Below are 19,556 nucleotides of genomic sequence, written 5' to 3'. Positions count from 1 at the left end.
TAAAACACGAGGACTGCTTTGCTTCCACTAAGACTCATTACGTCATTTTTCCTTCTGTTTGAAACTCATTGTGCAAACCATAATTAAGAGAAAAGTCTGAAATCAATTATTCCCGAAAGCTTGATTTAATTAAAATGGGGAAAACCCACAATAAGACTGATGCCCTGAACAGAGGACAGCTCGATGAACTGTAACGCGATGGAAGCACTTTGAGATTTCTTTTAAATAAAAAGTGCTTTATAAATAAAATCTATTATTATGTTACACATAGACTGTGCAAAAACAGCTTCGATTTTTAATTCTATAATAGTATTTACAGTCGTCCTCAAACGTATTCATACCCTCCCGTTAAAGAAGGAAAAAAACAGCTGAAATAAGTTGAAATTGTCAAAAGCAATAATAAATAAAAAAAATATGGAAATCATGACATTGCTTTTGAATTGTGGTTCAACAGAAATATGTTAAAAACAAGCAAACAAACAAACAAACAAAACAAAAACAAGCATGATAGGACCCGTAAACTAATATTTAGTTGAACAACCCTTTGAGTCAATCACTGCCATCATCAGGTGTTTTCTTTAACTCTCAGTCAGATTTCTGCACCTGTTGACAGGTGTTTGGATTTCACTGCTCATCAGCAAGGTGCTCTAATTTGACTGGAACAGTTTTGGTTTTTTTTTAACTTTTCTTTTTAACCAAAATCCAAAAGCAATGTCTTATTTCACTAAATTATAATTTATCAATTTTTTTATTTATTATTACTTTTTTCAGTTTCTAGTTATTTGAGTGACTTTTGTGAATTTTACCTTTTCTTTAATGGAAGAATAAATTTGACTGTAATTTCATATTTGGGTGGTATTTATTGATATCCACATAAATACAAACATCCAGGAACCTGTATTTGTTATTGCGACACTCTAACACCAATTGTGTGAAGAGGGTGTGTTTTTTTTTTACAGGTTTACGCTGTGAAAGTGAATGCATGTGTTAATTTTTACTAAAGTAGACGCTGTGAGTGATGCGGGGAATCACAACAGAGTTACTGCTTGATTAAATACCGAACGTGTTGCAAGCACTGAAATAATGTGAATTTAATGTATGCAGTAGGAACAGTTTACATTCACTTCAGTGCTCATTTTTTTCTTTGACATCAGTCTTTGTAAACGTGTGTGTCGTCGTTTAACTGTGAGGTGTTTTATTATGTCTTCCTGCAGTCATACTGACAGACGAGGAGGTCCAAAGGAAAAAAGAGATGATACTGAAGAGGAAAGAGGAGGAGGCCGCCCGGGAGGCGATGAGGCCACGGCTGAACGAGGAGCAGGCTCGCATCATCTCCTGCCTGGTGGAAGCTCACCACAAGACCTACGATGCCTCCTATGCGGACTTCTCACGCTTCAGGGTGAGTCCGGTCACTTCCTTTGCACCCAAACCACACTCACGTTATCAGTTAGTTGAATACGGGTGGAGCAGGACGTTGTGGCAGAAGAGAGAGGAGCATGGCCTGATGCTTCTTTAAATTAGCAGCCTTCCACCACAGAATTCCATGGAAGCTGAAAAAATGATGTTCAAAAGGAAAAAAAACAAAAGAGTGGTAGAATATGGATGCCATCTGCTTTGGTTTACCACAACAATGCAGACTTTACATGTGTGTGTGTGAGGCGCAGTGAGCCGAGTATAAACCTGTAGAATCAGTGTTTGAGATGGACCACATCGACATTTTGCTCCAACAGTTTGCGAAAAATTCATTTTGTCATCCGGTTTACTCAAGTTTCTGCCAACGACAGCGCCCTCCATAATTATTGGCACGCCTGGTTAAGATGTGTTCTTTAGCTTCTAGTACATTCAGTTTTTTTCTAAATAATATAGAACGACAATGAAAAAAAAGAGGAAAAATCAACCTTTAATTCAAGTGCGTTTATTCAGTGTGAAAAAAATCCCACATTAAAAAATAATTCTTTTACATCAAATCATGTGTGCCACAATTATCAGCACCCTTGATGTTAATAGTTTGTATAACCCCCTTTTGCCAACAATTCATTTGAGTTGAGTTGAAGGTTATATTTCTCTACAATTTTCAGTGTGAGAGGATGCTTCTGCAATAAAAATGGAATTTATTTTAAGGCTTTTAACACATCTTAACTGCCAATAATTATGGAGGGCGCTGTGTATACACACACGAATCAGAACTTGTAAGTGAAATTACCTAAAAAAAAATAAGCAACTGAACTCAGAGACTTTTCTCTGGTCTTGACAAACCCCCAAAGTTATATCTTCAAAAGTTTTATTTCCATTAAAATGCTCCCTTTATGTCTGACAATGACTTAGATGTAACTCAACACCCTCCAGTTAGCATGTGCAGATACAGCATCCTGGTCATTTCCGCTACTCAGTACAGTTCGAGCACACCAGCTCTTCCTGCTCACTGTAATGTTGCGCTACAATACACGTCGGCAAGTTGTGCTATGGTAGGATTATAAGTTAGAATAAGAAAGAGAGAATAATCATGCACAGAGTTGTGTTCTGCAAATTGACAGGATTGTTGTGTGTGAAACCCCGGCTGTCAAATCTGCATTTTTGAGACTGTCATCATGATCTGCAAGGTGGAAATGTTCAGCTGTGGCACTAACAAAGACAAAACAACTAACAGATAAAAAGAGCATTGTGCAGGGAGAGGCAGAAAGCCTGGCTCGGCTTATCTAACGCCTCCAACCTAAATAATGATAAAATGTCAGCAAATTATAAACAAAACTTCACAAGAAATAAACAAGGAAACAAAGAGGAAACAAAAATGATAAATCGTGGTCATAAAATAGCAATTAAATGATCTTTTGAATGTTTTTTTTGAGTATTTTTATCAACGCACAAGTTTTAGCTCTGAATGAAACGTTGGTCCATAACGAAGTAGCCTTAAGTTGAATAGAAATCTGGTTATGTGTCTTCTAGCATTAAATAAACAACCATGTGGGCACACTAACGAGGTAAAAAGCCTGATTTTCATTGGATGGGGGGTCTTTAAGATCACACACATGCGTGGCAGGTGGCAGTGACAGCAGCATTTATTAATAGGTGGTTTTCCAGCACACAGAGTGAAATGACTGTTCCAGGAACACGAGTCACCAAGGTGTTTATTCACCCGTATTTTCTTCCTCCGTGTCGTTCACTCGATCCTTTCAGAGCGGTGCTCTTCTCCGTGGACCACAACAATCGGGTAAATGGGATGGAGAATGCACACACTGGCTGAAAAAGTCTCGTGATTTATTTGTGTTAAGTGTGATTCCTGCGCAGGGACGGCCACGACCACACGCCAGTTGGGTTGTAAATATCGCAGTTTTCCAGATGCTGATTTGTGGGTTTGACATTGAAGTGAATGTCGGCCGTACGACGTGAAATACGAGGTGTGTCAGAAAGTTCCAGGACTGGTGTCACAAAAGATATATTTCAAACCCAAACTGCAAACCACCAGTTTTCCCCTTTAGATGATCAACCAGCATGTCTACAAAGAGATCCTGCAGCGTTTGCTTCGTTCAGAGAAGAGGCGAGAGCTGTGGCAGGACAAGTTGTGGCTGCTTCACCATGACAACCTGCTCACAACGCCCTGAGCATCCAACAATTCCTGGCTGAGAAGAACATCACTGTGCTGGAGCAACCTCCCTACTCACCCCACCTGGCTCCGTGGGGTTGTTTCCTCTTCCCCAAGTTCAAGAGGGTCATCAAGGGTTGAAGACGTGGACGACATCAAGATGGCTGTGATGATGGAGATGCGGAGGATCCCGGAAGAATCTTTCCAGGAGTGCATGGAGGCGTGAGAGAAGGCTGGAGAAGTGTGTTAGACTCCAGGGGGATTACTTGGAAGGGAAAACTTGGAGTTTGGATTTGAAATACAACAATAATACATAATATTATATAGTGCTTTTCAAGATAGTCAAAGACAAAAAGGTAACAACAAAACAAACAAATAAGTAAATAAATAAAACCAGAGCATAAAGAACAAGGAGAATTATGATTTGTAGGCAGTGTTATGTGTTCATGTCTACATATGTCTTTGTAGATGTATTGAATATGGAGAGTGAGGAGGATTCTCTGATGTTTTAGGGGACCGAGTTCTAGAGGGTCGGAGTGGCAATAGATAAAGCCCAGGTCCAGTGTTTGGTCTGGATGGGGGTGGACAGAAGGCTAGCGTCCGCTTATTGGAAGGTGCGGGTGGGAATATGCCAGTGGAGGAGTTCAGTCAGGTATGAGGGATCCAGGTTATGGAGAGCTTTGTAGGTGATCGGGAGGATTTTGAAGTGGATTCACTGGAGGACTGGGAGCCAGTGGAGGTTCTGAAGGATGGGGGTAATGACTATGAAGATTCTCAGTCATCCAGGTCAGAGTTATTCTCGTAGTTTAATCGTAACAACTGGACCACCTCTCATCCAAGAGGCTTCATCAGTTCTGACTGACTAGTTGGGAGTTCCACATGCTTTAATCCTTCAGGATCCATTAGCACTGAGTTTCAGTTTCAATAGGGGGTTTGTTGCTCCTCCCCCTCATTATGTGAGTCGTTAGCGCTCCCCCTGCCACAAAGGGGGTCATTAGGGTGTTTTGTGGCTATAGGTGTGAATGTGGTTTCATCTTCCTGAGGAGAGATCTTAGGACTGAATTGTAAACAGGTGAGAGGTGATGCCTCAGACCTCCACCTCTGGTGAGGGATGGTCTTTCCAGTTTGACATATAGACGGCTTCTTTCACCCCTCTCTCAAACCATCTGTCCTCCCTGGCCAAAATCTGTACATCATTGTCTTCAAAAGAGTGTCCTTTGTCCTTCTGAAGGATGAGGGTAATGTGATCCCAGGAGTGGGTGAGCAGGTGAGCAGGTGGGAAGCGGAATTCTGGATGTGCTAAAGTTTCTTGAGGGGGTTTGGATGGATGGACCGTAAAGAAGTCAAGTCTGGATGTGATGAAAGCGTGGATGAAGGTTTCTGCAGCTGAAGAGTGGAGGGATGGACGGAGGTGGGCAGTGTTTTGTAGGTGGATAAAGGCTGTGCAGTCCTGAAACTCTTCTGACACACCTCGTAATCATGTAATTCTAAGGATAGCAGCAGCTAAGGTGTGCTTTGTAGAGGAGGTTTCAGATAGATAAAATGGGCGCACATACCGGATAAGAAGTTTTATTTTAATAAAAGGCACGTCTGTGTTGCAGCTTTTTCCAGAACGCTTAAACTAAACAAAAGAATAAGCCAACACACTTTGGGATCACAAAAGTGAACCGATGCCTGCTGAGCTTCAGTCTAATTCAAACCTGCTGCTAAATTCACATCTTTTCACCGCGACACACCGAACAGTCACACGCGACTCTGTTCTGTGTAAATTTCATATTCTTACACACACTTAGGTTCTTAAATCTAGCATCTGAAGCAGGCTTACCGAGTTAGACCTGTGGGGATTACTTGGGCTTGTGCGTCGCTTGATTCTTAACTCCAGGTGGGACTCAGGAGGAGGAGCCCGGCGGCGCCCCCCGCTGCGTCATAAGGATATTAATATTTGTGTTTCTTTTTGCAGCCTCCAGTCCGTGAAGGTCCAGTCACACGCAGTGCCAGCAGAGCGGCCTCTCTTCACTCTCTGTCTGATGCCTCCTCTGACTCATTCAACCACTCACCTGGTGAGACGAATAGAGAGCCTTTTATTCTCCCGTCCGTGTTTACTTTCATCTTTCAGGGTTATCTTTACCAAGGATACAGCTGCAAAGAGAGCTATTGATTTGAAAAATAACATAAAAATCAGCAGTTACTCTTCCTCCGCTTTTTCATATGGTATTTTAGTGTTTTTTTTAATTTCAACATCTGCACGACTCTTTTTGCTCAGCCGGGTTCGGTTGAGAAACAAACACCCTCAAACATGTGTTAGTAGCTGTTAAGCTAATGCCCTAAAGTTCACTGTTTGAAATTGTGTTGAACGTTTGTGTATTTTTTTACAGCAGCTGTTGTGTCCTTGTCCCTGCTCACCAAAAAAAGGAGTTTTTTTTCTTTAAATTTTGTTAGTGCACATCTGCTGTTTTTTAAAAGAACTGATTTATTCTTTCGTGTTATGAATATTTATACAGATTTAATTTGATTTGTGTATGGTTTTAACGCAGATTCTGTTTTTGTATTGCTCTTTTTAATATCACAAGTATAGCTTCTTCAGTGCTTTATTAAATTCTCAGTGGAATTGTCTTCTATGCAAGCTGCAGTAAATATTCAATACTTGTTTTTTATTTTGTCTTTTCACTGTGAACTTCTGCTTCATCTTGTTTAACCTCTCGATGCCTCTTTGCTACCACGTCCTTGCCATGCCTCTCACCTCTTCCTCTGCCCTCTTCTTATCCCCCCTCCCTGATTCGCTCCTCCAACAGAGTCGGTGGACACGAAAATGAACTTCAGCAACCTGTTAATGATGTACCAGGATGGTGCTAGCAGTCCGGACTCCAGCGAGGAGGACACCAAGCTCTCCATGCTGCCCCACTTGGCTGACCTGGTCTCCTACAGCATCCAGAAGGTCATCGGGTTTGCCAAGATGATCCCCGGCTTTAGGTACCAATGAGATGCATTGCAGTATTTTAGTTTCATTGACGTGTACGTGCAGTGTTGTTTATAAATCAGAACTGTTATCTAACTCATATTGCTCACTAGTAACATGATTCCTGTTTTACAGGAACAATATAAACCTCATGAGCTCACATCTCATGACCTTTAATGGAAGTTGAATCCAATTTGATTGGGTTCATTTAACTTCTTTTGCACCTTTTTATTTATCGTGGGCTCATTTTTTATTTTTATTTTTTACTGCGATGTAATATCCTGCACCTCTACGGAAACAGTAGAACCATGGCTACAGGAGAGAGAATTCAAAATTTATAACAAAGTCGCCTTTAATAATAAAAATAGAAGGTGAATTTCTTGGAATATTTATTTTACAAAAATTACAAAAAACCCAGGTGGTACCAATACTGAGCAACAAAGGGCGACTTCTTTATTTAACTAGTTTAATTTTTCAGTTGTTTTCATACTTTCTCTGTAAAAACACTTCCTGCAGTTCAGCTCAATTTATCTTTAAAGTCCCTTAATTTTTGTCTGTTGGTAACAGCCATGTCAAACATGTGGTTGCTTTTTACAGAATCAGGTTATTACAGATGTCTTTTTTTTGACCATTTTTAAAATAACAGCTGGATTTTTCCAGTGAAGGTCCATAAAATAGATGACAACCCTTGGAAAATTAAAAATAAATTGACAAATCTGTCTGTTTCTGTAATTTTCTACATATTTTTCAAAAGATGGATTGCGTTTTAAATCTGCTGGGTTCAAGCTGAAACAGTCGATGCACATAAAATATAAATCAGCAGCTATTTTAATGGTAATTTTAATTATTTAAGCAATCGCTCGAGCAAAAATGCCTAAACATTTATCGCTCACGGCTTGTCTCTGTCTCTTTGGCTGGGAAAAAAATCTACGTTTTCACAATTTTGTAGACCAAAGGATTGATCAGTTAAACATGAAAGCAACTGACGGATTAATCAATGACAAAAATAACAGTTTTATTGGTCTTTTGTGAGAGATAAATCAGAGACTGCTTGAGCCGACTGGGTGGCAGAAACACATCAGAAGCATCCTCTGGTGCTATAAACATTACAGAAGCAGTGATGACAATGAAACGTTATTACCGGTGCAGCTATCGACTGTTAACCCGACTAGAAGCTCGTACGTCCGCGGATGCTAGCAGACGGAAGCAGCTCTCCACCTACACGCCGAGCACATTGATTTGCTGCCCACATGTATGCGGGACATTACTGGGTAAGGCGAGATTGCTATTATCACTCCCAAACAAACAAGCTCTTCCAAGAATACAGTGGAACAGGCTGTGGCTTTATAAATGCACGCTGAGCCGGGAGATAAGTTTCTAAATGTATGCACGTACAGAGGCTGTGTAACAAAAGAATGGAGATGACATATCTGCCACATGGGTATACATAATGCATCCGTGTGTGTTTACAAGATATGAAACAGGAACGGAAGCAGAGCGGTAATTGTGTGCGCAGATAGCTTTATGTTTATATGCATTTATTCTTTCTGCCGACTTGTCTGCACTGTGTGACGCGTGTACTTCAATATTTGTTTTGTTTGCATTGAAAAATACCACATGAAATAGGACAACCCGGAGCTCTGGAGGCGGATGTGGCTGATACTCGAATTCACGTTAATTCCATCAAATGTTGTTTTTTATCAGCTAATATTCAATGACGGTGCAATTGTTGTGACTTTAAAGCACAATTTTATGAACTACGGGATCAAAAGAATGTATTTTGCATCGACAGTAAACACTATTTACAGTAAAGATGTCCAGAGAACACACTGCATTTAAAGGGAACAATCTTAGATCCCAGTGTTGCTGCTTTCTTTTTTATTGATGCATTAATTTTTATGATGTTTCACTTGCAAAATGTGAATTATTTCTTTACAGCAGTAATTACAAAGCAGTAAAACGTGAACTCGTTTTGCGTCACCACCACCTGAAGCTATCTGCTTTAGTCTGAACCATTAGAGTTAAGCTTTATAAATCACAGCAGTGTTTTAAACATTTTTTTGTGGAGCTATACCACACAAATGTGGGCAAATAGATTAGTCACATTGGGAAACAAAAAGCAAACTAGTATGACAGAATGAAAAATGTTTGACATTGGAGCTGAATGCTAGATACGGTGTTTTAATTTCTTTTCTTTCAAAGACTCTTCAGACTTTCTCTCGAGCTGTAAACATTCCTTTGATATGACAAACTGAAAGAGCACGCATCTTTTTGAATCACTACAAATAGTAAACATCTTAGCAATCTGACACACTGAGCTGCAAACTGCACGCTCTTAGCTTCGTATTAATGTGTGTAGGCTGTGGGGATTTGAAAGCAATCCAGCTGCCTCACAAGGCTTTTGTCTCACTCGCTGCTGCTGCGTGCGACGCCTCCTCCTCCTCCTCGATTCGAGAGTTTCCATGAGTGACTGGCAGGATCAGCTCTTTAGCGAGCTGCCCACTCTGTGCTGACTTGGCGGGCAGGATATAGCGATCAATTTTCCAATAATATGAAACTCCTAGTTAGTGAAATCAAAGTCTGTGTTGAAAAAACAGATTGAGAGTAATATGAATGACTCAGAGCACAGTTACCCTGAGGTTTCTACCAAAGGGATCAATAAAGTTCTGTTCTGTTCTATTCTACTGTAGCTCACCTGTGATTCTGCTCAAACACTGTACTCTAAAGTAATCTAAGTAACCCTGGACGTCTAAATCAGCGACGTCATCGCTTCGCTGCAGTTAAAGGTGGAAATGCACAGTCATGCTTATTTCATTCATAACATCGATCCATCACATATAGATAAATGTTAACAAGGCTAAAAAAAAAAAAAAAAACAGCTTGATTTTCATTGAAGGGACTTTTTAAAAATCAATATGAAGAGAAAAAAAAAGAGAGCAGTATTTAGCAATGACTCACAAAAGTGGATAAAGCCTTGAAAGACAGTCTTTTTAAAGTTATGTGTGTGTGTGTGGACGCACGCCGGTTAGTAGTAGTTCATACAGTCGCTCTGTTGCTACAGTAACCGTGTCCTGCAATACACTCATTGTACATGCTGTGCTTGTCAGTTTCCCTCACACACACACACACACACACACACACACAGTCAGTTATCAGCATACGGTTGAGTAGAACTTTCTGACAGGTTTGACAGAGCCGTTTCCAAACTGATCTTGTTGTAAGGTGGAACGACGCCATGTGCTCGGGATGAGAAAGTTGTGACTGACGTGCTCCCCTGAACCTGCTCGACGTCTTTGCAGTCGGTACATCCAGTGAAAGCGCCGGGCTCGTCGAGTGTCATTCTGTTAATGGTTCTCTTGTTCACAAATTCAGTCTGAGAGCTCAAGAGCGGAGCAGATTTAGCGATATGTGGGCTGCAGGCAAACTCTGTCTTTTGAAGTAAACCTGTAAATGTAGAGAACAACTCCCGCATTTAACTTTTTTTTTTTAACTTAAAAGTGAAAAATGTAGGAAAGGGTATTTAGAAAAAGAAAGAAAATGAAGCTTTTTTTTCTGTTTTAAAATTTTTTTTCTTGATGAGAAGTAGTGGATTGATGAGCAGCACCAGTAGGCGTTGTAGTGGTCAATCTTAACCTCTTGTGAACCAAGCTCTAGTTTGATTTGCATTTTTTATTCTCTTTGCTATTCTGATCTGATCAAATAGCAAAGAGAATAAAAAAGAAAAAATATAAATAAAATGAAAATGTATATTTTTAAAAATAGATAAATATTTTTTAAATAAAAATTAAAAAACAATCAAAGATAAATAATAATAATCCATCCATTATGTATACACCACTTAATCCTCACTAGGGTCGCGGGGGAGCTGGAGCCTATCAATAATAAAATAATAAAAATGTCAAAAAACAAACAACTACTGTGGTAATATAACCCAAAATGTGATGTCCATGTATGTGGACGCCAGGTCTTAAGAGGTTAAGGACATCCATCCTTATGTATGGTAAGCTATTGTTAGTCAGTCTATTGGTCTTGATCAGGACTTCTTAAAAATAAGGAACCTTGAGCTGCAAGTCACTGCTCACTTTATGAATTCAAAAGATTAGGAAGTGCAGCATTTTCTCTACGTTTCATATATTTACTATAATCCAAATTTTACTGTATTTTTTTTTTTATTGATGTTGAATATACCTGATTCCAGAAGAATGTCAGTCAGTGTATTTTTCCCTATTGTTGACATCCTTGTCACGGTTACCTGCTGGAGAGAGGGTTGTGTGTTGCCGCCCAGTTCACACATTAACGTTCAGAATGAGTATCAGCTTCTAAACTGCAGCTGCAGAACGTGCCTCGTCTCCTCCAGCGCACAATATGCACAACGAGTGTAAACGTAGGAATAGTTCTGAGTCAAAAACAAATACGTGCTAACCTTCTGAGCCATATCTGTCTCGGGCCGACCCTGTCGCGACAGATGTGACGTTTTTTTGGTGTGAGCACACATCAGAGTTCAGAGGTCACACTGGTGCAGGGAAACAGGACCGTTTCTCCCTCTGGGCGAGAACGAAATGTGACTATCTTGGCTGTCTTGGAAAGTTTGTTGCAAGTCCCAGCAGGTTAAATGTGTGACAGTGTCCTAATCTGACAGCACATGTGCTCGACTGTACACCCTTACACTGTGCCTCATGCTGTGACTGTGTGTGTTTTCCAGAGACCTGACGGCGGAGGACCAGATCGCTCTGTTGAAGTCGAGCGCCATCGAGATCATTATGCTGCGATCAAACCAGTCGTTCAGCCTGGAGGACATGTCCTGGAGCTGCGGAGGGCCTGACTTTAAATACTGCATCAACGACGTTACGAAGGGTTGGTTGCGTCTCGTTGTCATTCAACTAATCGCACAGGATTAGCGACGTGTTTTTTTTTTTTTTTTTAACCTGCGTAATCATTACATAAAGCGCCTTGTTTGGACTCACGTGACCACAACAGAGACTCAGAGACCTTGCTCATTGATTGCACAGCTTCACGATAAACTCCCTCCTCTGCTTCCTCGCATACTCGGTGCTCTGGAAGTGTCTGCCAAGGCCAAAACATCAACTGTGCATTGATAAAAACCCAATTGTGCATGCATTCTCAAGGTTAGAGAAGTGCTCTTTGTTGGAGCTGATGACACAGCTGTGATTATTTTTGTCCTGGTTTATGTAGCCAAGATGTACAAGGATGGTCCACGCATTTCTTTTCTATACACACATGAGGCTTTAGGTGTTTTCACTAACACCTCATACATGCAGGAGGGGAAGCAATGCTTTCTGCCCGCAGAGCGATGGTTCTTTCTCGAGGCCGACTGCTGCATGATGCGTGTTTTCATTCATAAGTCAACAACAAGGCACAACAGATGTAACCGGCTCCGCGGTAATAACAGTATGTTTGTGTCATCCTCCGCAGCGGGTCACACTCTGGAGCTGTTGGAGCCGCTGGTGAAGTTCCAAGTGGGTCTGAAGAAACTGAACCTGCACGAGGAGGAACACGTGCTGCTCATGGCCATCTGCCTGCTCTCCCCAGGTACTGCTGGTGTTTGTGTGTTCATGCACGTCTGCGCGGTGTAGGTGTGTTTCCAGCTGAGCCGTAAAGACTGAGAATAAAGCCTGCGAGTGGGCCGACCGGCTACAAACAGCGCCATATGATCAAAGCAGAGCGGCTCAGGGTTTGCGTCGACGTTAAGTTTGTTTTCTGACCCAGATTCCTCCCAAATATCAGTGTGTGTGCTCAGCGCTGCTAGTAACACATGAAAAAGCTTTTTCCTGGAAGACGAACCGCCCCGTCCGTCACGGTGCGGGAATGGAAAGTTTGCAAAGTGTAAATGACGACTAAAGTTGAAAAGCGTGAGTGAACATACCGAGTCTGAGGTCACCGAATCGTTTAAAGAGGCCGCTTCAAGAGAAGATGAAAAGCACCTCGATGTTCTGCTTTCCTTGAGCCCGTAGGGTTTCAGAAACATTGTGCCCTTCGTGTCAAAGAGACGGAACTTTGTAGGCGAAGTTGTTAGAGTTAAAAGTCTGTTTGGAAATCATGTGAATTATGTTTTTTTATCCCTTTCTATTGTGACAATGTTGTGAGTTTTGATTAGTCTCTAAAGTAATCCAATAGAAATCCAAACAGTTGTCATTTGTACCGTGCAGACTGAAGGTAAAGCAGCGTGACTCTGAGATGTAGATGCACCAAAATGTCAACAAATAGACAAAAAGTTCGCTTCGAAATGTAGCCTTCAAATAGAACAATGAAAAACAATAGTCGAGTCAGAACCGGTGAATCATCTGAACCCTTCAACCCACCGTCAGGTCTGAAAGGGATGCTGAAAAATTGCCAAAATCACATCATTTGTCGAAGCCAGAAACTGTGAAACACAAAGAATAATTGGATTTTTAACTTTCCCGTCGTACTCATCTGTCTGTTCTGACAATGCGAAACTTAAAAACAGACAGTTTGCTTTAACCAGATGTCTTAAAACACAAAGTATTCTGCGCTGGAAGTAACAGCATATGTCGCTATTAGATATATACATAGAAGAAACCTGTTTTAAACCTTTTTAATATCGTGGTATTGAAACGGACAAGCAGACATCTGGCCTGTTTGTTAATCTGTTCGGTTTAAGACAAACACTGGGAGAGCAAACACCTGCAGGGAGGACGCTGTAGAGTGAAAATAACCGCAAGGTCACGGAGGGAGCGAAAGGGAGTGCATACGAAAACTGAAACTTTCTTACACACCACAAATAACTTCATTAGCGTCTGTACATGTGACTGAGCAGGCCAGTACATGGGTTGCAGGAACTTAGATGTTAGATTAAGAACATATTGGGAGCATTATAACAACCAAATTTAAAAAAAAAGAAAAAGAAAAGAGACTAGTACATATTCTGACAACAACGTAGATGTTATGTGACCTGTTTTCATGATTAAAATACACTTGAGGAACCACCATGGAGCACAGTCTGCTAACTTCAAAATTCAGTTTGGAAGTCAGAAGTGTGCTAACTGATGTTGTCTTTCTCTTTCCATCCATCCACCTTCCCACCTCGACCTCACCCTCTGCACTTTTGCCTTCTTTCATCTTCCTCCTGTGCTCGTCTGACTCTGCCCACCCGTCTTCCTCCTGTGCTGTGGGACCTCCCTCATGATGGCCTCCTCCTCGCTCCGTGCTCTCGGTTCCCCGACGGCAGATCGTCCCGGCGTCCAGGACCACGCCCGCATCGAGCAGCTCCAAGACCACCTGTCCGAGGCGCTGCAGGCCTACATCCGGGTGAACCACCCGGGCGGACGCCTCCTCTACGCCAAGATGATCCAGAAGCTGGCCGACCTGCGCAGCCTGAACGAGGAGCACTCCAAGCAGTACCGCTCGCTCTCCTTCCAGCCCGAGCACAGCATGCAGCTCACCCCGCTGGTGCTGGAAGTGTTCGGCAGCGAGGTGTCATAGCAGAGGAGGAGGCACATGCGCGCACACACACACACACACACTCATCACACACTGGATGATTAACCAACTTTTGCCGCCTCTTCCCCCAAGAAAACCGCAGCCCTGATTAAATCCTGGACACGTGGGAGAAAGATGGATAATCAGATAGATAGACAGTAACCTTCACCTCTTCGTCACCTGTCCATACTCCTCCTCCTCCTCCTCCTCCTCCTCCTCCTTCTCCTCCTAACCTCATACAGCAAGAGTTAGATGACTGGACGTCTGGATTTACAAATTTAATACACCCAAATATGCTGTTGGTTTCTTCAGCACTCGGATAACCAGATTATGTTTTGACCTCTGGATTCACAAACATACATTACGAGTCATTGCATCATGCAGATATCTAAACCAACTGACATCCTGATCCTCACAGCCTCCACAAGCTCCAAAACAAAAAAAAAACACTTTATCTCATCACCACCTTTCCCTGGAAACGACTAGATTCCTGCCATTTTTTTTACAGTGGAGACAGCTCGACGGATGTGACCCCCACATCCCTTTTAACCATCGACCTCGTAACATTGCTCCATGTCACGACATCATAGACAGGAAAAGATGTACAGATTTACATCTGCTACCCACGCTGGGTAAAAGGCTACGTTTATATTACTATAAAGTATCATTGGTTTACAGTTCATAAGCAAAGATATCCAAATATATTACACGTCAGAAGCCATGGGCAAGCTTACAGTAATTTAATAGAAACGCTTGGTTTATTGGTTTAAAAATACTCGGCTGAGACGGGAGCTGAGCAGGTGGGCTTTCCCGCTAAGCCCCGCGTATCTGTGTATGTGCAAGAAGGAGTCTCAGATAGTCTAATGAAGTGAAGAAAGATGTTTGAGTGGAAATGTTTCGGCGTAGGAACGGCAGGAAGAGAGGTGAGATGTGGAGAAATGAGGAAATGGGGTTGGATAGATGGAGGGAGGTGCTACCGTTGGAATTCCCTGTTCACAAGACAAAAGGGAATTTCACCAAACAAGAATGTATGTATAATGCTATATAAATATAATTGATACGTATAAGCTGAGATATATATATATATATACACACACACATCTATATATGTATATGTATATGTATATATATATACACATATATAGACAGTGAAACATGGTTGCTTCCATGGAAGCAAATAGTTCTGAGTGTTGTATACTGTAGAGGATTTGAAGGCCGCCCCTCGGTTGTGTGTGTCATGTGTCGTCTTTCAAAAGACTAATGTACACACACGAGGAGGCCTTCTATTTTTGCGATATGTGTACAGTGTGTGAGAATATTGATGGACCACAAGGGGGTGCGTGTACAGGCTCTGACTGAGGGTCTAGTGCAGGGAAGCTCTTCTCTGTTTGGAATTTGTCATTTTTTGGACCTGTGAAGTTTGTAGAGTGACATAAGCAAACACAACTTCATGTTTTGTGGATAGAGATTATCCAAAAATATTTGTTTGGCTGGTTAGATTGCTGCTAAGACAGTTAGAGCTAGATAGTTGGACTGAAACCAACTACCAGCTGTTGACTCAGGGAAAAGTTTGTCTGACGATATTGTATACTTGGTGTTTATGGTGTGTGTGGCGTAAGCTTACAATCATAAGACGGAGATTGTTTTTGAAGCTCTAGGCATCACTGTGATTTCTAATCATACTTAATAACAGCATAAGGAAGCTAAAAAGAGAAACTTTTTGACATAATGATTACTACAAGATTTTCATTCCTAAGCTTATCTGATCAATTTAAAAAAACAAAAACAAAACACAAAAAAAAAAAAACAACGACTTATGACGGTTTGCATGATTGTACAATCCATTAGAGATCACTGTTAAAGCTGTTAAACATTCTTTGACTCATCTATGTGAAAACATCGACTAATATTAGCCTTAAGTTTCGGGTTTCCTTTCAGGGCAAAGTGAATATTCTACAAAATGGCAGCAATATACAGAAGTGAAACGATGTACAGCCGGTAGTGTTTTTGCTATGAAATCCCTCAGATGCTCTCCAACAGCAGGGCAGAGATACAACGCATGAGAAAGACCTTTTTTATACTAAACTCAAAATCAAGCCTCATACCTTTTTTTTTTTTTTTTTTCCTCTCACACATTTATATCATTTCAACACCAGCCACATAAGCGAGGTTTAGGATGTTTATTTTCGACATCACTACATATCATATCACGTTTCTGTTGACACGGTGCATGCTCAGCCCTCATGCAGACCTGTATCACCCCCTTGTGGACAAACTATGTAAATACCACTTGCTAAGTCTGTACATAGTTAGAGATTAATGTAGGTAAAATACTAAGAGAATTCAATTGTTGACGGCAAGACGACCTGGAGATAAAAATGCTATATGCAAATTAGGAGACGAACTCTTACGTTGTATTCAACTAGAATGGACAACGGCGGCAGTTCTGGTCGAGTCGCTGAGTTGTTTTGCGGGAGCGCCGAGGAAGGCTGTCGGGTTCAGGTGGAACCGGTCGGACATTTTCGACTGAAATTTCAAGCAAAATTTAGGCAGGAGCAGGAAAATTGGCCAAATAAGTTGCGAAGGGTTAGTGGAGCTCTGATGTGTGTTGTAACTGCAGAAGACTTGATATGACTGAACATTCCCAGCAGTAGTTGTGTTGAGCATTCCAACTGGCCAAGTCTGACGCAGGACGCGCACTCAGAGCGTGAACGTCCGGCAGCCTTTTTAAAAGCTACCCGACAGCTCAGTACCACCAGCTAGTGTCCTGTCTGTCCATTCCAAGCTTATGGATGTATGTCTTTTCTCTCTCTCTCTCCCTCTCTCTCTCTCTCTCTCTCTCTCTAAAAGTCAATTGATAAGCTTTTGACAATTATACAGTATAACCATAATATTTTCATTTTGCTGAACATCAGATTTTTTTTTTTTTTCTTTCTCTTTGTTTTTCTTTTCAAGATTGTCAATTGTAATGTGTGTCAGAGTTTGCTGTCTCGCTAGCGCTTGGCTTACTGCGCTGGAACGTTTGTTTTAAACGAAGCAAAAGACGAGCAAGGAAGCCTTTTCCAGGCGAACGAAACCCCATCGCTCCTCGATGTCAAGCGAGTGAACATCCGGAACGGCCTCTCTCTTTTTAACTTTTCGCTTTCTTGTTTGGACGTGGAGGGGACACTGGCAGCTCTTCCCCCCGTTTTTTTTTTTCTAACGGAGGGAAGAGAAGGCTTGTCAGCGCAGCAGCCGCTTTTACATCTGGAGCTGCAAACCTCGAGGGAAGGAATGCACCGGAGCGAAATAACTTCAGCGTCGATGGAAAGGCGGTCCCCGGCTCCGTACGAAAACATCTGCTTTTCCAGAAGCAGGATGTCAAACACGACTCAAGTGATCATAAACTAACACTGCCTCAACTGACCGACACAGGATCCAGCCAACGGCAAGCTGTTGCAGCAGCAGCATGGGCGTGCCTCTTTGCTCACCATCCGATCATCTAACCGCCTCTTTTTCTGCAATAGCCAATTACAGCAGGACTACTCTTCATAGCTTTAACTCAGCAGCCAGTCAAGCTCTGTTTTGTAAAACTGTGGTGCACCAAGGGCTGATGGGAATCTGCGAATCGGGGGAGGACAGCTGCGGTGGGATCGGACGTGTCATTTAAGTGTGAGAATGACAAACGCAGACTCCTCTGTCCTGTTTGACCCAGGAAACCTTTAGATTGGACCTCCAGAAGACTGTGCAGAACCTGTATAGAAGATCATAGGAGATAAAAAAAAACAAAACAAGAAATATTTTTCAAACGAGAATTGCCACAGGCAGACGTAGTGACACGCAGTGACTGACCGAGATGTCGCCTCTTAAACCCAAAGTGTGACATTATCTTTCTCACTACTCTGTGTTTTCGCAATCGCAGCTCTTGAAATTCAGATTTTTAAACAATTTGTGCAAGGATAGTTGTTGAAAGACTTTTTTTTACATTCAACATCGACATCTACATCATCTGTTTCAAACAAAAAAAAGGAAACGTGGGGGGACGGGGTGACGGGGCGGGAGTCTGCTCAGCTTTAAGGGTTCCACTTATTTAACTCTGCTATGCTGCTGTTGGATGATGTTTGTTTTTTTGTTTTTTTTTTTCTCCTCCTCTGGGGATCGTTTCTCGATTTGCCATTATTAATCGGTAAATTTAGGGTTGTACATAGAGAGCGTTGCACCCGCGAGACGGATCCGTCTGGCGGTTTTTACACCAGTGCTTGACCTTGTAGCTCGTGTCGACGCTCAGACGAACCCGGACGACGCTCAAGTCTCCCCTCCCATCACCCCCCAGCTCCCCCTCAACCCAGGTCAGCAGCTCCACCTCAGTAGCCTTACTTACAGAAACCTCACTCAGCTGGAAACATCTAACAGATACCTCAATAATTTACAGGATGACTTTTCACAATAGCCTTTAAGGGAACCAAACATGAACTCATAGCACACATACACTCAGACAGACACACTACAACTCTCTCCTCAGCAACCTTTGCAGTGTTTTCTTTTTTCAAATATATACAGTAAACTCGTTGCCAGTTGTACAAAGAAGGTTGTGTAGTCGAGTCCTTTTGCCAGTAGGCCAGTCAGTATACAAGCGGATCCCAATGTTTCTAAATGTTAACTGTCACTCTCTGTTTTTTTTTTTTGTTTTTTTTTCTGCTTTACTCACTCGATCCTCATCTCGGCCTCATTCTGTGTTTCCCGTCTTCGTTGTCTCTCTTTGTCTACAAAACAAGATGACGTGCCGCTAAGCTTTGGCGCTGCGTTTAACCAAACATACTACCTCTCCCTTCCGCACATATATATATATAAATATATATATACATATATTTTTTTGTCGCAGCATGATTGTGTTTAATATAAAACATTCTTTTTTTTTTTTTTATTTTAACACTAATTTAGAAGGTTTTTTTTGTGTATATGTACAGTATATTCCTTTTTTTGATCTCTTTTCAAATGCTGGATGATTTTTTTTATTTTTATTTTTTTTTAACCTCAAATCTCAACATAGACCTACGAAATCTTCAAGTCACTAAATCAGAGGCCTCTTTTAGCTTCACTCTCTCACCAAAGTGTGTTGATGCACGTTGAGATCTGTGCATGGAAGAAAGACTACGTTCACATAGCAGCTGGAAGTGCAAATCTATAATCTGTTTGAACTCTATCTGGACCGCTTGGATGTTTGGAACACAAGACACACGTTAATGTTTAGCTTGAGTTGGCTTGACAGCTGACTTGATGACAGTTTGGGGTGATTTTTGCGTTACATATAAAACTGGAAGGAGCTCCCTGTGACAGAACAGCGCTCTGTTCATACCGTATATTCATTTCTATACACTTGGTTTATACACTGAGTGTTGAGAAGCTGTGTTGTAAGTCAACAACAAGAAAAACAAAAAAAACGCTTGTTTGCGTTCTAGGAGGGAGTCACACGAGGAGGTTAATGCTGCTCTTGTGTCTGTACTGATTATGAAGCTGCATCCAGAAGAGGTTTAGCTCCGAATCGGTCGCAGTAACAGCTGTACTGGCTCGATCCGAAGGTCT

General features: G+C 41.7%; 1 protein-coding gene across 1 annotated transcript in view; it reads left to right on the top strand.

Moving 5' to 3' along the window:
* LOC103352823 (vitamin D3 receptor A) overlaps window positions 1-17,930 on the top strand; it is a 79,170-nt gene extending 61,240 nt beyond the window's left edge. The window contains exons 4-9 of the mRNA XM_008275495.1: window positions 1,215-1,399; window positions 5,541-5,640; window positions 6,373-6,550; window positions 11,239-11,390; window positions 11,970-12,086; window positions 13,744-17,930. Coding sequence (XP_008273717.1) covers window positions 1,215-1,399; window positions 5,541-5,640; window positions 6,373-6,550; window positions 11,239-11,390; window positions 11,970-12,086; window positions 13,744-13,997 — 986 coding nt within the window. The 3' untranslated portion in view covers window positions 13,998-17,930. The remainder of the gene's footprint in view (window positions 1-1,214; window positions 1,400-5,540; window positions 5,641-6,372; window positions 6,551-11,238; window positions 11,391-11,969; window positions 12,087-13,743) is intronic.
* The last annotated feature ends 1,626 nt before the right edge of the window (window positions 17,931-19,556 follow it).

This window comes from Stegastes partitus, unplaced genomic scaffold (genome assembly GCF_000690725.1).
Source record: "Stegastes partitus isolate 25-593 unplaced genomic scaffold, Stegastes_partitus-1.0.2 Scaffold53, whole genome shotgun sequence".
Classification (NCBI taxonomy): Eukaryota; Metazoa; Chordata; class Actinopteri; family Pomacentridae; genus Stegastes; species Stegastes partitus.
Note: the sequence above shows the minus strand (reverse complement) of the source record. Positions and strands in the feature narration are given on the sequence as shown.